The sequence below is a fragment of the Lemur catta genome, chromosome 4 (assembly GCF_020740605.2).
Source record: "Lemur catta isolate mLemCat1 chromosome 4, mLemCat1.pri, whole genome shotgun sequence".
NCBI lineage: Eukaryota > Metazoa > Chordata > Mammalia > Primates > Lemuridae > Lemur > Lemur catta.
This window is the reverse complement of record NC_059131.1, coordinates 80,939,961-80,958,408: the sequence shown is the minus strand read 5'-3', so window position 1 is coordinate 80,958,408 and position 18,448 is coordinate 80,939,961. Positions and strand designations below refer to the sequence as shown.

Below are 18,448 nucleotides of genomic sequence, written 5' to 3'. Positions count from 1 at the left end.
TCCCTCACTCCTCGCTGCTGTGCCTGCCAGCTGGGGTGTGGGTGCAGGTGCCGGGGGGCCGGAGTTGTGGGGAGGCTTGGGGCTTGATTCCAACTTTGCAGGGCTAACCCCACAGCTTGCTACTAAAATCAGAGGAAGCATGTTCTGGAGTAGAACATAACATGCATGTGAATTTTTAAGAAAAAACCTAAGACCACAAATAAATGCCTGTTCCTGAAAACATCGGTGGAAAGGGTGTGGGTGGAGAGACAGGGTAGCTGTCAAAGAAATGGGAATGCCCAGCTCACCGGGTCAGGAAGGCAGCGAGACCCACCCAGAGGGGGCTGGGAGCACCGCACCCTGGTCGGGGAGGATGATGAAGCAGCCCCACCTTGGCTCTCCAGTGCCATCGGGAAGCCTGTGGGGGGCCCACCCAGCAGGCAGCATGCCAGGGCTGCGACAAACACTCCAGGCACACCCCTGAGACCCCCAGGAGACACCCGCACCCCCAGAGGAAGACTTGGCTTGGCAGGCAGGAGAAGTGGCAGGCGCTAGCCCGAGGAAGTTCCCACGAGACTTTGTGAGTGCGGAAGGGGACATGGTGTTGCCGGGGAGACTGCAGAGGGGAGGTAGCCAGTGGGCAGTGAGCTGGGTGCCCCGAGGAGCCCCGCCGGTGGCCACTCAGGTGCAAGCAGGCACGGGAGGAGGCCTTGCTGAGCTGGACACACCTCTCCTGGCCCCAAAGGCCGCTCTGAATCTATCTCCTTCTCATCCTGTCCCACCTCCCACTGACACTGTCGGGAGACCTCTGCCCTGGGTCTAGGAAATGAGCATTCTGCTTCCTCCTGGGAGATGCAAGTTTCGGGCCTTAACTCTGCTCTCAAGATGCACAGTTATCCCCAATGTCATCCGCTCTTCCTGGGACCTACACCCTAGAGCCACATCAACTTCATGAAAGACAAATGCACAGACTGGAGCCTCAGTCTGCACCTGTGAGGAACCAGTCAGCCTCGAGACTGGCGATTTCTGCCGCCGCAGGGCTCAGCTCGGTGCCTGCCCTGGGCACTGGGGAAGGCAGGTGTGTGCCCGTGGGCTGCAGATGGCTCGAGCCCCTTCCATGAGCTCAGCGTGGCAGGGAGGGCAGGGAGGGCGCTGGCACATGTGGGGCTGAGCCCTGCTCATCACTGAGCCAGGGACAGGAAGAGGGACCCAGGCAGGACGAGGAGTTGTTGCCTCCGGGAAGCCAGATGCTGCCAACTCCAAAGGGCCAACAAAGCAGTAATAGTCAGGAAAACACACAGTCCACAGAAGGCAAGAGTGAAGAAAGATCACTGAAAACAGCTTGAAGAAATAAAAATGGAAGCAGAAACTGCAGAGAAGATACACCAAAGGGCCATGCAGACACTCAGGCTCAGAGGAGTCTGGTTGTTGCCCGGCATCTTCTCACCAAGGGAGGGTCCCAGCACAGCACAGACCCTCCGATACAGATGCCACAGCAGCCCACACCAGCCCAGAGGCCACCCGTCTGCCCAGGGGCCCACCCACAGTGTGCCCGACTGTCAGGGGTACTTTAGGAGTGTCCAGTTCATCACAAGCCCAGGTGGACAGCCTGGGGTTAGAGAAGAAAGGGCTACTCGGCCCATGAGGCTGCTTATGGCAACGAAAGCACTGAGTGGAGAACGGGCACACTCAGGGCCTGACTGTGCAGGTGCTGATGGTCAAAGACGGTGCACTGATTAGTTTGGGGACGCAGAGGAAATGTTACCATTAATATCAACCACAATTCGCAGACTGGCTATTAATCCCATTAACTCCATGTAAGGCATGTATGTCTTTTACAGAAAGGAAAAAAAAGAAAAGTCTATTTCCTATAACACCTAAATTTAAAATGCAAGAAATTGCTGAAGTCTAGGGAGAATAGAAAAAGAACATCGGTATAGAAAGGCACCATAAGCAGAATTATGGTTCACATATAAAGTCAGTGGCTGAACGTGCCTGATCTTGGGGAGAGACAGAAGTCCAACCTCGTGTGTCAACCGCATACATCCACCGTGTGCACCAACAGGGCCTTCAGAAAAGCAGCAGCAGGGATGACCACAGGGGACAGCAGCCTGAGCGGAAGGAAGCTGGCCTGTCCTCTTCTGCTGGCCTGTCCTCTTCACCCCAGCCTTGTCCTGAGTTATGTGGGCACAGTTTCAGTGTTTCATGAGTCACTACCTCTGACCAATAAACCACTCTGTTTCTTTAAAGCAGCTATATTTGAGACAAACAGCCTCCATCTGCCTATGTGCTGCCCTTTGTCCATGCAACTCCAAGCATCAAACTGCCAGGGAACGGACACACTGTCTTTGGCAAACGGGTGATGGAAAAGTTCAAGGACTTCAATTCTTAAACTGCATCGTTTGATAGGCTGCCGACACGTAGCACATGCCCTTCTCCACCATGAGGTTCAGCCCCAGGGTGTGCGTCCTCGGTGGAATCTGACATAGGTCACTTCATGTGGTATGTTGGAGAAAACAACTTTAAATCCAGGAAAACTTCTACTACTGTGTGTGTGTCAAAGCTGCTTCTGTCAAACTGAGATACCAGTTACACTCCCAATTCCACAAAAAACATATTTTTTAAAAATTAATTTTCTAAAAAACAGATATTTAACACTGTAAGTCTTCCCCTGCTGTAGTCCACAACACAAATTCAGCCACAGAAGACACAGGAGAACTGCCACTCAGGATATAGGAGAGCTGTCATTTTCCTGGGAGCGTGAAGGTGCATCAGCATCCACCTTGCATTTCACACGTGTATTTCACACGTGTTCTGTTCGGACTGCAAACTTGGTCCAGACAATTACTGCTAGTGATAAAATTAACTTAGTAGAAAAAAAGTTGATCTCACTGGTTATCTTTGCTAAGGTGATGTTAATTTAGCACAAACTACATCCCTGACCCTCTGCATGCATGATCTCATGCAAATGCATCTAGCTTTAATTACCTTCAGCTGTGCTGGGGAAAGGAGCAAGAGTGCAATGTGTAAGTTATATAGATTTGGAGTACAATTATAAAGAGTTAAGGAATCTAATAGTTTACCCATAAATAGTAAATATGTGGATACATTTAGAGAAATAAAATGAGCTGCAGAACAGAGTCACTGCCCACGACCCCGCTGCAGGCCCGAGTGCCACCTGCCGTACCACGTATAACCCGTATAACCTATTGGCTATTTATTTACAGTGTCCTCTAAATGGTCAGCTCCCAGAAGGCATGGATCGTTTCTGGTGCTTGCGACAGGGTGGGCAGTGAATAAATATCTGTGGGCTAAAATAATTAACATCACTTGTTCTGGGCCAGACTTCAAGAACAGCACTCAGACAGGGCCACGGTGACAGCTCCACAGCCCCAGCACCCGGGCCACCATTCACTCCGCAAGTTCATTACCACTGCAGTCTTCAGGCGGGTGTGCACACCCAGGGGAAGAGGGGCTGGCCGGCTTCCTGGCTGCGGAAGGAGGGAGCTACAGGGACAGGAGGGGGACTAGAACGAACCCGCAGCAGTGGGCTGCCCTGACCCCTCTCTAAAAGAACCAGTTCAATACATTATGTCAACTCCACAATATTACTCAAAATTTGCTTGCCACCTTGCCAGCCAATGGAGCACCAAGCTAATGTTTAAAACAGCTGTGAAATCCCAGCAACAACAGCGACTATGCACTTCAACAATTAAACTCCCACACACAGAACTGAAGCACCACCACCTTATTCCTACATATGTTTTAGAAATTTTACAGAAGAAATAAGTGTGGGTGCCCGCATGGCATTCATGGGGCAAAGGCACCCACACACACCAGACCTAGGACAGTCCCTCGACCCAGCCACCCCGCCCCGCCCCGCAGGGCTCTCCTCCACCCTCACAAGTGAGCACACCATCTTCTGAAGGATTCTTTGACCCTTTGAATCAAACAGTGACATTGGCAGGCACAGCCTCAGAGGATTAAACAATTAGTCTTTGAAAATAAAAGCAGCTGCTGATAACAAGGAGAGGGGCCTGATGAGATTAGTCAACCTCCAGCGGTTTACTGAAATATGCCTAAGCCTCCCTCACCTTTCCTCTTCCCCTCCGGCACCTCAGCTCACTGGAGGGCAGCCCAGGGCAGTCTTGCTTTCATGTGTCTTAGATCACAAGTGATAAAGCCAAGCAAGTCCCACCTTAGGTGGAGTGCTGAAAGATGGCCTCCTAAAGCCAAAAGCGGCTTCAAAAACTGTGCTAGACATACCTGACCTCCGTCGTTCCAGCTACAGCAGCAAAGTCCTCCTGCCCGCTGAGCACGCAGTGCTTCTGGAACTTCCACTCAGGAACCAGATACCAGGCAGGGCGCGGTGGCTCACACCTGTAATCCTAGCACTCTGGGAGGCCGAGGCGGGTGGATCGCTTGAGGTCAGGAGTTCGAGACCAGCCTGAGTGAGACCCCATCTCTACTAAAAATAGAAATAAATTATCTGGACAGCTAAAAATATATATAGAAAAAATTAGCCGGGCATGATGGCGCATGCCTGTAGTCCCAGCTACTCGGGAGGCTGAGGCAGTAGGATCGCTTAAGCCCAGGAGTTTGAGGTTGTTGTGAGCTAGGCTGACGCCACGGCACTCACTCTAGCCCAGGCAACAAAGTGAGACTCTGTCTCAAAAAAAAAAAAAAGAACCAGATACCTTCTCTGCAAGGTGCTGCCCGCAAGACCCGGCTTTCTCAGACAGCACCCAGCTGTGGGAGGGACCCTCCTCACCACTTTCATTCCCACCACAAAGTACGAAAGATCCAGAAAGCAGAACTGTTAAGTCCTCATTGGGCAAATCAAGACGAGGGAGGAAGAAACCGTAAGAGGTGAGAACCCACTGCAAACCCACGAAGCCCCAAATTGCTCTGATGCCACTTTCCTCATTAGAAATTCCTGCCAGACAAACACAGAATACAAAGATACAGCAGAGGTTTCCCACTGCAGCACATCTGGTCACTTAACTAAATGGAAAAAAATTACATTTCATTATAAAGAAAGACCAGCACAATCTCTATCCAAGGTACCCCCAGGGTGCCCATTGTAGTGTCTGGTACACAGCAGGTGCTCAAATATGTGTCCAGTGAAGCAGGAGAGAGAAACGCACCAACATCCCATTTCTTGAACTAGTGAGCAGAAGCCTCACTGAGAACACCGAGGATTTCCTGCTGAGGACTCCAGTTCCAACCTCAGCGCCCAGCCAAGCCCACTCACATCTGCCCCTGGTATGAGCATGTTTTTAAATTTTCCTCACCACTTCTGATGACCTGAATGTCCACGGTGAATTCTAATTCATTTAAACGCACATAAATCCATGTGAGCCTTATGCACACATTCCATTAAGCAGAAATGCAAACATAATGTCTTCATGTTTGTATCAGTTAACAATGTAAACACCTGTTACACAAGAGAGAAGCGACTCCTTTAAATATCCATGAGCCATCAAGGGCCAAAGTGGAACTTTAAAAGGCAGCAACCTGTGGGTAGAATCCAAATCATGCTTCAACTTTACACACTTATTCATTCTAACTACATTCAATGGGAAAAGTCAGGCCCACATTATGGGGTTCCTGCACGTTTTGTAAACCAGTCACCATTCACTGCTGCCAATACCTTCAGCTTGATACCCTATTCTTCTAAGGTTAATTAAAATTCCAACAAGATACACATCAAGTATGCATTCATCAAATCTGAAGACCTCCCAAGCAAGGCAAATCTGATAAAAACTGACCTTGGCCTCTTCACGTGGTGCTGTCAAGAGCATTTCCCCATAACCAAATGCTTGCTGATTTTTTTTTTCAGAAATGCACCTCAAAAAAGATCATGTTAACTGTAAAGGATAGAAACTAAATACAGATTGAACTGAAATGGACATGACACCCAAATTTGTCATGCTCGCACAGGCAGGTGGGCTCTCAAAAGCCAGAGTGCAGAGATGACTGGGTGGAACTGCTCAGCTCAGCCACACCGAGCAGCCGGGCCCAGGCAGTGGCAGACAGGCTCTGTGTCCTGCACATTACCCGGGGGCTTATCTCCAGGGGGCCTGACAGCCAGCTGGGGCAGCAACTGAGCAGGGTTACTCTCCCCTGCCGGCCTTGTAAAAGCAGATTGTAGTTGAGACATTTTTTATCTTGAATGAAGTTTGTAAAGATCAGGAACACTGCCTCTCTCTGATAACAAAGATAAGCTCGGAGCAGTTTAAAAGGTGAAACAAACAGACTCAACCAATCATCTGACTTAGATGCCCATTAACGTGTGACAATCCAGCCACCATAACACAGGCTGACTTTGAACCTGAAGGCAAAGCGTGGTGTCAGACTCACAACAGACACACACACATACCGATCCACGTCCACCTCACATACACACACCCCCTTAATTTAGGACACTAAGTGCAATGAACACACCAGCCGCGAGCAGGCCCTGCGAGGTGTGCCTCACTGGTGACCACACTGGGAGATTTGCATAATAGCAATAGGCAGTGAAAGGAGAGCCACTAGCGTGTGCTGGGCACTGCACGTACGTTGTCCCATGTATCCGATGGAGCAGACAGGATCCCTAATCCACCAATAAGAACGCTCAGCAAAGCTAACACGTTTGCACAGGGGGACATGTGAGGGAGTGAGGAAGCCAGGATTAAAACCTGTTCTTGCACGATGTGTAAACCACACCTGCGCTGGGATTCCTGCCCATGTGCCACCCATGAGTCCCCACCCCTCCCCTCCTTCCTCAAGGGACTCTGCGTGCCCCGGGGGAAGAGGGGCAGTGACGCCTCATCCCCCTAAGGGGAAGGTGATCCTGGGTGCCAAGGCCCTGGCGGAGCTGCGGCTGGTTCAGGCCCCAGCCTGGGATGCCACACAGTCCCCCAAGGTGTGATGGGAAGGGCATGGGGGCCAGATTGAGGTTTGCTCCGAGACTTGGAGAGGGGCACAAGGGCAAGAAACCCTCCTTCTCTGCTTCGAGGTGTTGTCATGGGGACGTGACAGCTGAACTGCCTGTCTTGAGACCTGGTGGGTAGGGCAGAGGGTGAGGCCAACACAGTGGCAGAGCAGAAGGATGGACAAGCAGGGATCACTGAGGACAGAGTGGGGCCGCTCGGACTCCTAATGTATCGCTCACAGCCTTGCACAGGGCGGCCCCATCACTTGCTGCCGAAGCCACAGCTGGTTTGGTGCTCTCTCCTGCGGCCACACTGCACAGTGCCTGGCTTCACAAGCTGGCAGCCTCTCTGGGAAGAGCATCTGTGGCCTGGGGAATGGTGAATGGAAGGGGTCTTGTGTTTGGGACGTTGGCCACTAAGGAGCTGAGTCCTCTAACTGCAAAGCCAGCTAGGCACTCAGCCCAAAGCCCGTCTTTCAGGGAACACCCCTGTCATTGTCAGCCACTCGGCAAGGAAATGTTGGAGCCTTGATGTCCCTGCCTGTGTAACCAGCAACCTCATGGAGTTGCAGGAAGGAACAGATGAGATACACTTAAACCACCCAGCTCAACCCTCAGCATACAGCGGAGGCAGCATGCTCGCCTGGCCTCCAGTGGGTGCTCAATGAGTGGTAATTATATAATTCACTAACTAGCTACAAACCGAAACATGACTGTTGTGAGTCTCAAAAGTGCTGTTTCCACACTCAGGGGCCTTCTGAAAAGGACTCCACTGTGACTCTGCTGTCCCATCAACCGTCTGCTCTCCGGTGAGCTGTCTGGCCTGCGGTGAGGCCCGAGTGCTGGCTTTTTTCCCTGGCGCCCTTACCGCATCCAAGACCAAACCACAGGCACATCCCAAGGATCCAGCCGAGAGAACAGAGGGCAGAGGAACGGAGGCAGAGGACACATCCGATTCAGTCACCTCCAAGCTCTCTCACTTGCCCAAAGAGCAATCTCTTTGGGCCTCAAAATAGTAATTATACTGGCCACTTGGCAGGACTATTGGGAACTTTCCATGAGGCGATATATACCAAAGTGCCCGGCACGTGGTAGGCACTCAGGACTGTTAAACAGAAAGTCTCATGTAAAAGCTGCTCAACTGTCAATGAGTAAAGAACACCCTGACTTGCTTCCAGAAGCCACAGACACCCTCCATCCTGGCCTCCAGCCAGCTGACCAGCAGGACTAAGCAACACTCCACTTCCCCTGTAAGACGGCCTCAGGAGCCGCGCCCACCAGAGGCTCTGCCTGGCAGTGCTGGGCTGGCCACTCCTGCCCAAGGACGCTTGTGCTTATCAGGAATCCACTGTCTTTATTCCCAACTATGCTTTTGCAAGTTGAATTAATGATGCTAAATACATACTTTAATTCAATAGCATGTAACCAAGGAAGTTTGAGTGCAAAAAAAAATATTGCCCCTTGGAAAACCAAGATGACTACTTAGGAAAGACTCAACAAAAAAAGACTGCTTTAAAATGGTCAAATTGGGTGTGAATAAGAATATCAAACATTGGGAGGAGGAATTATTTAAAATCTAGATGGATGCTCCACTCAGAATTCTTTGAAAGTCTCTTAGTCCTCACTCCACTTGACAGAAACAAATAGAAAATCAAACATGGTGGCTGTGGTTTCAGCTGGAAAGACAATTTGGAACTCAAAGAAAAGTCCTCAGCCCTGCATCCAAAAAAATGGTAAAAGAATCATACGTGTGTGTGTGTGTGTGTGTGTGTTTATAAAATATTTAATAGATATAATTTTTACGATTCTCCAATTTGTTTTATTTTATTTTCATAAATTTACAATTTATGAGGTCCCAGGCACACTGTCTAAGAGATACAAAAAAGATTTTCAAATGGGTCTAATTTAAACATACCCCGTAGTACCTCAAGATACACAATACAGACAAACTAGGCTCTAATGCCTACTTTTACATCATCAAAGGCATTGCCCAAACTTTCTGTAGTTCTTTAATTTGTGAAAATATCCTTTCTCTTAACCCTCACAGAGTTCTGGGTTGACACCAGCCAGTGCCACAGGAACCTCCTTAGAGCCCAGAGTAGACGGCTTCCCTCCACCACCCCCTAATGTCAGCTCTACAAAAAGAGCCCAAGCCTGTCTCAGTCACCTAGAATAGTGCCTGGCCCAAATATAAGGCAAGGAATATTTTTTTAATTCAGAAAAATAATTGGAATTGCCTTATATTTAAGTCCTTATTAAATCTCTCATATTAAAAGGCATGCTTTGGCCGGGCGCGTTGGCTCACACCTGTAATCCTAGCACTCTGGGAGGCCGAGGCGGGTGGATCGCTCGAGGTCAGGAGTTCGAGATCAGCCTGAGCAAGAGCGAGACCCCATCTCTACTAAAAAATAGAAACAAATTATCTGGGCAACTAAAAATACATATAGAAAAAATTAGCCGGGCATGGTGGCGCATGCCTGTAGTCCCAGCTACTCAGGAGGCCGAGGCAGAAGGATTGCTTAAGCCAAGGAGATTGAGGTTGCTGTGAGCGAGGCTGACGCCACGGCACTCTAGCCCGGGCAACAGAGCAAGACTCTGTCTCAAAAAAAAAAAAAAAAAAGCATGCTTTGACTTACTCTATGTGGAACCACAAAATCCTTTTTAGCAAGACACATTGCCCTGAAACAATATGACCAATGCTAGCTTGGGGTATTAAAGGGGTTCCCTTACAAAATTATGAAAATAAAATAATAAACAAGTTGAGCTGAGAAATTTAGCAGACATCAGCAATTGCAATGGTGGGACAGTACCATTAAAACAGGACTTTTTAAAGATCTTCTTAAAGTTTAAAGAACTTCTTAAAGTTAAGAAGCAACAGTATTAACATACTTAAAGAAGCAACACATATATTTGCCAACAGGCAAATGAAAAGACCAACAGTCCTGATCTTAGGCTACAGGTGCTTGTAACATGGGATAAAATTTCCAGAGGCAGCATCATTAACTGATCCCCCCAAAAAATGCTTTATCTCAAATGGCTCAGGTGAATGCAGAACTGAGAGGCTCTCCTAACCAGGGTAGGTGACTCCAGGTACTCTGGTGATCATCAAAAGCCTGATACAAAAGATGCTGGTGAAGAGTTTGGAAAAAAATGTTTTATGAACTGCAAGTGAAACCAAATAGAAATTAACACATTTCATGTATGAGGCAGTCCCAAAAAACTGAAACTGAATTAATAAAGTAAACAAACTAAGCAGATATTTATCTACATGCCTAAAAAGTTCACATGTCCCAGTTGGCCCAAAATTTAATTGGGAAAATAGAGGAATGTCCTATTTATGGTCACCTGCTATTATGGCATATATGGTATTTGCTGAATGATTAAATGAGTGCCCATCTATTAAACAACACGCAGGAGCATCCAGCACTCAGCTTTGCTATTTCAATGGACAGAAAAATACAAAAGGTAATTTTCAGTGAGGTCTTTGCTCAGGTGAAAATTTATGGGGTTGCTCAAAGCACAACACTCTATTAAAATCCCTTTCTCCTTAACTCCCCATTCCACCCAGAAGATGCACTGGACCTAATGCTACTACCCCACGGTGGTAGTATGAGTATAGCATGCAGGACTTCTGGGTAACCAAGAAGACAACCACTAACTGACTATTAAAAGCTAGACAGTATTACAAACCCCACCTTTGGTTTTTCCTCTCTGAAAATGATCAAATATAAGATTGGATTTAATTCAAACTCTTCCTACAACCCAGACTCAGTCCCTTTGAGATGGGCCTGTAAAGAAAGGCCTACGGGTTGTACTTAGTTAACACAGCAAAAGGAAAGAAAGAAAATGTGTTCTAGGAGTTCCTGAAAGCACAGAAATTCAGAAACATCATCTGTGTGCTCATGGAGGAAGGCAACCAATAGTCTCAAAATCCGGTCAACACACATCAATTCCCAGTTACTGTCATTAAAAAAAGTTACGATCATCACAACCCCTTTGACAAGTTCTCTCAAAATCCGGTCAACACACATCAATTCCCAGTTACTGTCATTAAAAAAAGTTACGATCATCACAACCCCTTTGACAAGTTCTAAAAAACGCCACAAATGCCACAGAGTTCCAGGAGCTCCATCAAGGCTGCCATTTCAGAGGGTACCTCCTAACCTCCTGGTCAGACACAGGTCCCCCAAGACAAGCCAGGAGGACATCCAGACACACTTGGTCATCAGAATGTCCCCACGTTTTACTAGACTCAGGGAGCAGAAGGAGGTAACCCAATCTTTTGCAAATAAAGATCTTTAATTATAAAACCTCAGATTAAAAACAGCAAAGACAGGAAGGAAAAGTTTGAAAATTTCTAACTTGAGTATGTAGCTAGATTTAGTAACAATTAAAACCAAGGAAAAAATTCCCCTTCAGCAGTGACCCCAAGAGACCCCTAGTAACTATCTTTGTCCATTCTTCCTGATTTATGGAAAAACCCCAATTCAGCAAAGTATGACCTTTAACTCTAGCTCAGCATGCAAGGGTTTAAGTTCTGAACCTTAGAGATGCTGCAGTAGTGCATAATTCAGATGCTAGTATTTTCCCAGTGTTTCAGGATCGTGCATACTGGAAGGATTGTACACCACCAATCCTTAAATGGCCAAACGCAGAGGAATAAGGCTGTGTTTTCTAAAGCAAATAATCGTTCCAATAGATCAACATATTTTTTTAACCTTTAAAGGTGCTTTTCTCCATTTAATGAAATTACAAAACCTGGATCCCTTGCTTCTCACTTAAATCAACATCCCATAGGCTACCCCCAATATAGTTCCGAAGGTGAGAGGCTGTGATAGGACATGTAATAAGCTTTTGAAACCAAATCACTGAAGCCGCCCAAAGAAGGTCTTTCGACTAAAACAGAAGCAATGAAGGCCGTTTGATGTAGTTGCACCAAAAATAATAATAAAAATAGATAAAGACCCACGTGGGAATGCAACCCTGCCTAAGAACCCAAGAGAGGACCGTGGCTTCTGGACAAACACTGCCAGGTCCAACAAGAGCTGGGCCAGAACGCTCCTGGGACCTCCTGGTTAACTCCTTCCCTCCTTCCAGAAGGAGTTTGTGATCCGCATTTTTCCAAACCCCAGTCCCTCTCTTCCCTCTGCCCTCTCCTCCCTACCAGCCAGCGCTTCCCAGGCGCAGCCACCGGAACACCATCCTAAGCCAGAAATGTTAACACCAACTTCCCTTCAGGCAAGCCCAGGGTGTGCAGAGGGAGCGTCTGGGGGTCCGTCTGGGGGTCCGGGGTAAGAAGGCTGCCCCTTCTGTGGAGACGAAAGGTTGGTGCCAAGCTGAAGAAGCAAGGTAACAGGCCCGGCAGAGGAACTGTGGGTGACGCCGGCCGGACAGGGAGACGAGAGGTGCCCACCCCGCGGGAGGATGGGACACATATGAACAGGTAGCGAGGTGCCCTGGGACCAGACGCCACCACCGAGCGAGTGCAGGTGGTAGGAGAAGGGAGTCTATAAGGGGAGGATGGACCCACAGTAGGGGCAGACAAGAAGCTCGGGGCAGGGGCCGGGGTGAGCGAAGGGGACGCGTCCCAGAGTTGGCAAGTGGGGATTGAAGGTGGATATTCGTGGAATCCCTGGACAGAAGGGAAGTTGGAGAAAGGGGCGCGGGGCCACCTCTGGTCTCATCCATTCCGCATCATTGCCCCCCACGCCCGCGCGCCCACACACACACCCGCACACAGAGTGGCGTCGCACCGCGGGCGCACATACCCACCTTGGCCACCGGCGCGCTCCTGCCGGTCGCCAGCTCACGCAGACTGCCGGTGGCACTGCCCGCCACCGCGGGGAGGAAGACGGGGGAGCCCGGGGCGCTGCCCGTCGCGCCGCCCCCGCCGCCCACGAGCGTGTGGGCCGCACTGGGGCCAGGGCTCGGACGCGCGGGCGGGCTGCCGCCGGGGCTGGCGCCCGTGCGGGGCCGCTGACGGATGCCGTCCAGCAGGCGCACCAGCAGGATGTTGGCGGGCAGCTCGTCCACACCGCAGCCCACCAGGATGCGGCACTCGGGGCAGCGCAGCTCGTGGCGCGAGCAAACGATGCTCTCCAGGCAGCGGCGGCAGAAGGTGTGCTGGCAAGGCAGCACCTTGGCCGTGGTGTCCAGGCGCTCCAGGCATACGGAGCACTCCAGCAGGTCCAGCAGCGACGACTCGTCCATGTCGTCGCCCGCCCCCGCGGCCGTGGCTGTGGCCGCCGCCCGCCGCCGCCGCCGCTCGCCCGGCCTGTCCTCGTCGCCCTCGCTCTGCGCAGCAGCGGCGGCCGCCTTGGACGCGCACAGCCAAGACGCTCCGAGCAGCATGGGGGAGGCGCCGGCGGCCTGGCGCAGCTGCCTAGGTCCCGGGGCCGGCTTGGGGCCCGCCACCGGCAGCGGGCATCAGGACTGCGCCCGTGCGGCCGCCTGGCAGCCGGGCTCGGCCGCGACTTCCGTCACCCCGGCTGGCGACCCGAGGCTGGGGCCTCGGCAGTGCAAACTAGCGAGCCGATCAGCCTGCGTGGCGGGCACTGGAGTTGGGCGCGCTGCGAGCCAACTCCGGGCCAGCTGAGCCCGCCCAGGCTTCCTGAGCGCAGCGCCCGGGACTGCCGGCTACACCTGTCCCGCCGAGCGTCCTCCCTGCGCCGGGGGCTGGGGATGCTGCCCCGCACGAAGCTCAACCGGCTCTGCGTTCCAAGAGGCGGCTCGGGGCCCGGAGCCCCGCGGCAGGAAGTGCGGGGAGCGGCCGGCCAGGTCCCCGGGGAGGCCGGGGAGCGGCGTGCGCGCTCCCCCGCGCAGCTGGCGAGCCGTACCGCCCCCGCGACACCTCCATGCGCCCCGGGCCTACTCGGGAGTAGCTGTCCCCAGAGGGTTCAGCTGGACCCTTCCTCTTCCTCAGCCGCGAGCATGTGCGCGGCGCAGAGGTCACGGTCACTGCAGGGTGCAGGGAAGGAGGCGCGGCGCCCCCTGGACCTTTCTTCGCCTGGGCGCACGAGGGCTGTTGGCCTTGTCCCTTAGGGCACCTCCAGGGCTCCCAGAGCTCCTCCTGCCAGGCTGTCCCCTCTCAGCGCCCAAGTCTTCTTTCGGCTCTCTGCAAGCCTCAGAGAGGGAAGACGTTTCCTGCCGACGCTGCTGCGAAGGAAAGTTTGGGCGGCGTTATCCCGACTGCCTTCCTCGCTGGCGCTGGGGAGCAGCTTGGTGACACAGCCGACACCCAGGCATCCTCCCGGACGAGTCCCCGGAGCGCTCCCAGTCCAGTCCTCTTTCCAGGTGGCGCGCAGAAGTGACAGCCCCGGAGCTGCGGATGTGGGTGTGGAATGCGGGAGGCAGGAGGGGAAGGCGCTCGGGTGGGCGGGGGTGCCCCGGGCCGCCGACTCCTCCGGGCGACAGCCTGCCCTCTCCGGAGCCGCTGCCCGCCGGCCAGCACCCGTGCGCCGCGCGCGAGGCGGCGCAGCCTCGTGAACCCCGCTCCACTTTCTCCTCGGAGGCGCAGAGGCGGGGGAATTCGCGCTCCTTCCCGAAGCCCCGGTTTCTGGGAGCGTCAGAGCAACGGAAGTACGTACTGAGGACCCGGAGCAGCGGGCAAGTTTGGCGGCGGGCTGCGGCCGGCGGCGGGGATTCCCTGCCGCGCGCTGCCCCCTCGTGGCCGCCTCGCGTTCCCGTCGGGGCCCGGCGCACACCGCGGCCGGCGCTGCGCAGCCGGTTCTGGCCGGGGGCTGACGTCAGGAGAGTTGCTGAGGACCCGCCTGCCGGTCAGGCCGTCCTGTGGTTTGCGAAGCTAACTGTGAAACGTTTAGTGTTTTCGAGAAGGCGGCAGTATTTGTGAAGGCTCAAATGCCAAGAACATGCCCATGCATTATTTTATTTAATCCTCTAAACAGCCCTGTGGAATAATTATTTTATAAATGAGGAAGGTTATGGATGCTTACAGCTTTAAGGCCGTTGGGGCTGAATTTTAATTTTTGTTTTTCCTTTTTATTTATATTTAAGACCAAGACTAGCCATTGAATGGATTTTAATTTTTGTATCCCCAGAACCTAAAGCATAAAGTTAACATGCCATTAGAATATAGGCTCTCTGTAAGCTACATGTCATTGACACTATAATATCCTCAGTGCCTGGCATACAGTAGGTGCTCAATAACTATTTGCTGAATGAGTGAAAGGAAGTTTCAATCTCATCACCTGGTGATTTCAATGCAGATCTCACTATCTCTCTTCCAGGTGTCCTGAGCTCACAGGAGGCTGCCAGTCCCTGGGAACTTTGTTCCTGGTAGCACAGGTGGCTTTCCCAGCCCGGATTCTCTCAGTGGTGTGGATTTCCACGTGAATTATTTACATCAGTGCTGGCAACGGTCTGGGCTGGAAGGCATCCTGGAGCTGCCTGGCTTCCCAAGAGGGCTGGAGGAAGGGACTGCACCTCCCAGTGCCCAGAAGCACATTCACACGAGCCACCTTTCATTCTCTGAACCTCACTCAGGAACAAGAAAGGGGAATTTTTGAGAGAGCCCAGTATGCTTGATCCAAAAGCAGATGGTGTGGACACAGGACGCAAGCGGGAACAAGGGGACCCGTTAGGCACCAGGAGGGCTTGCAGAGAACAGGGGCTGCCCCTGATGACATCCCCTCATGCTTTTGGTTGCAAGCAACAGAAACCAACTCTACGTAGATTTTTAAAGAGAACAGAATATATGATAACAACAAGAGGCACCTCACAGGATCCCAGGCTAAAAGCTGGGCCAGATTAATGAAGATGGAGTCCCCAGTGAGTCCCGCTCCCCCCTTCTCTACGTGATGACTTGCTCCTTCCCCTCTCAAACTGGCTGCCCGTTTCCCAACCCACTGGACAGAAAACATGGTCAACACTCCACGAGTTTTTCATCTCACAGCATCAGCCACTGACAAGAGACTCGGCTCATCTGATGCTGTCACAGGCTGGAAGCTTTAAAACCCTGTCACCTGGCTTGGAGCAGTGGTCACTCTCTGGCCACAGGAGCATGATGATCGGATACCTGGCAGCACCCTCCAGAGTCACACAGAAGGAGCAGTAAGAGTTTCCAGAAGTGGCATGCTGGACAGACAGAACAATAGACGCCCATGCCAGGCACTCAAAACCACATCTCTGCCATCAGTGTCCCTCTTTATTAGGCACAACCCAAGCCAGATGAGAGCAAGTGCAGGGCCACTGAACCCCACCTTTCCCAGACCTTCTCTGCTTCCATTTTACCCCCTTTGCCCCTGCCATTCCCACCTCCCACAGTACCTGCAGGCTGCAAACCCAGACATCTACAGGCGCTGGGCAGGGCATGTTACATATGAAGTGGGGGTAGGTCAGGGCAACAGGGCACATGGAGACTGTGGTGAGCTGTGTCTTCACATTCTAAAGGAGGCAGCAGCTGCTCAGCTCCAGCCACTCATTGCCCTTAGAAATGATGACCACATATTGCCAGATCTTCCTACCTTTCAAGAGAAGTTGGAAGTCCTGCTTTTTATGTGAGATCTCCTGATGTTCCATTTGGCAACCAATTCAGTTCTCAAAAAAACACCACATTAGCCAGACAAATTGAATGTGTGGTCAAATTGGCCACAGACCACCAGTGTGCAATTTCTGGCTGAAGTAGCTAAGTATACTATATGATGGTGTGAGGGAATTTGAGGGTGTGAACTAAATATTTGAAGTCTTACAAATACAGTTTTGTGTTACTCAGTTTTGCACATGTCCAATGAGCCAATTAGGTAAGTAAATGTGTGAGAAGACCTGGCTTAACAGTCATCCATATAAAAAGATCTGGAGAACTCTGTTGACCACAAGCATCATGTGAGCCAACATGAGGCATCAATGCAGTATGGCTGCCTAGAAAAGTAATGAAATCTTAAGATGCCTTTATGGAAGTTAGGGGCTTGTCAGGCCTCATTTTAGAGATTATTTCTCATTCTGGGTACCAAGAACTAATGGCAGGGTGGTAGGGATCTGGAGCCATTGCCCGTGGGTTTAGGATGAAGGAGCAGAGGGTATCTGTCCAGAGAAGAGGATGCTCAGAGGAAACGGGACAGGGCAGCTGCATGTCAGGGTTTTGGCTGCCCCAAATTTGAACTCCTTAGATTTGGGAGATTCTCCACCTGGTGATAATCAGATATTTATTTTCCCACTATGGAGTGGGGACATGAGTAGAGCTAGGCCAGTCAACAGCTGGTGCCCCATCTACCTACCCTACTCTGAGAAGCACAGGGAGGGGGGCACAGGCAGTGCCACAGGGTCCCTGCCACTGAGGGCAGGTGGCCAGCAGCCTGGTGCCCGCCTGGTGGGCAGAACAGCCTTCGGCATCTCGGGGTGGGGGCATGACTGCACACTGGTGAGCCGAGGCTGTGGGCTCCACTGCTTTGCTGGTCTTTTGGTTCATCTGATTTTATTTAATTAGTTTTATTTAATTAGTTCCTTTTTTGTTAAATCAGCCAGAGTTAGTTCTGTAGTTTGTAACTTGGAACCCTAACTGATACACATTATTTATTATCAATCAGAGACCAACAAAGGCCCTCAATATGAGACAATTATCACCGCACCGATCAGCAGCTAGAACAGTTGCAGAACTCTGGGGGACCGCGGCAGGCATGGCACCTGTGATGTTTCAGGAAGGTTTAGCTGGGCAGCCCTGAATGCAGTCATGTGGGGCAAGGAGATATCTGGTGCAGGAGACATCAGAGTGGAACTTACTGGTTAAAAAATAGCATAGGATGACAACAATGCAAATGTATTTAATGCCACTGAACTGTGCCCTTAAAAATGGTAAAAATGGTCAATTTTATGTTATGTGTATTTTATATCCAATTAAGAAAAACACACTAAAAAGCAAAATGACATAGGAGTAGGAAATCAGGTGCTAGGGACCTTGGTTTCAGTTATGTCTGTGGGAATTGATTCAACAACCTGTAGATTGAGCACTAACTGTATACCAGCAAGTTCCTAGTCCTTGCCTTGAAAGACTGGCATTCCAGATGGGCAGGGAGGAGCTGTCTGAAATGAGTATAGTCGTGAGTGAGAGCTGGCCACCAGGCACCACGGTGCGCTCTGTACGGTGAGCTCATTTCATCCTGCACCCAGCCCTATGAGGTAGGTGTTAATATATTGCCTCCATTTTACCAGTGAGGAACTTGGTCAGAGAGAGGATAAGTAACCTGCCCACTATCACACAGCTACCCAGTGGGATAGTCAGGACTTGCATCCAAAGGGTGGGGCTCCAGGGCCTCCCTGACACCCACCTAACTGGAGCTCATCAATAGGACCAGAGCTAAAGTACAGACTTGACGCCATCAGCGTATAGGCAGTAGGAAAACCCGGAGGACTCTATGCTTTCATCCAGGAAGAGAAAGCGAGAAAAGCTTGCTTAGGGCAGAGACCTAGAGCACACCTTGCTTCAGGGGAGGGGAGGAAAAGCCTCTGAGAAGAAACTGAGATGGAAGGGAGCAGGGCTTGGAAAAGTCCTCAAGAGGGTGGTGAGAACTCAGTCACCTACCAAGTTAGCACCCAAAG

At 51.2% G+C, this 18,448-nt stretch overlaps 1 protein-coding gene and 1 pseudogene across 2 annotated transcripts in view; one reads left to right on the top strand and one right to left on the bottom strand.

Moving 5' to 3' along the window:
* SH3RF3 (SH3 domain containing ring finger 3) overlaps window positions 1-13,249 on the bottom strand; it is a 321,276-nt gene extending 308,027 nt beyond the window's left edge. For both annotated transcript variants that reach the window (XR_006734811.1, XM_045550375.1), the window contains exon 1: window positions 12,671-13,249. Coding sequence is in view for 1 of the 2 variants with exons in the window: in XM_045550375.1 (XP_045406331.1) it covers window positions 12,671-13,249 (579 nt within the window). In the remaining variant the exon portion in view is untranslated. The remainder of the gene's footprint in view (window positions 1-12,670) is intronic.
* LOC123637468 lies at window positions 13,248-14,208 on the top strand (annotated as a pseudogene).
* Window positions 14,209-18,448: the final 4,240 nt, after the last annotated feature.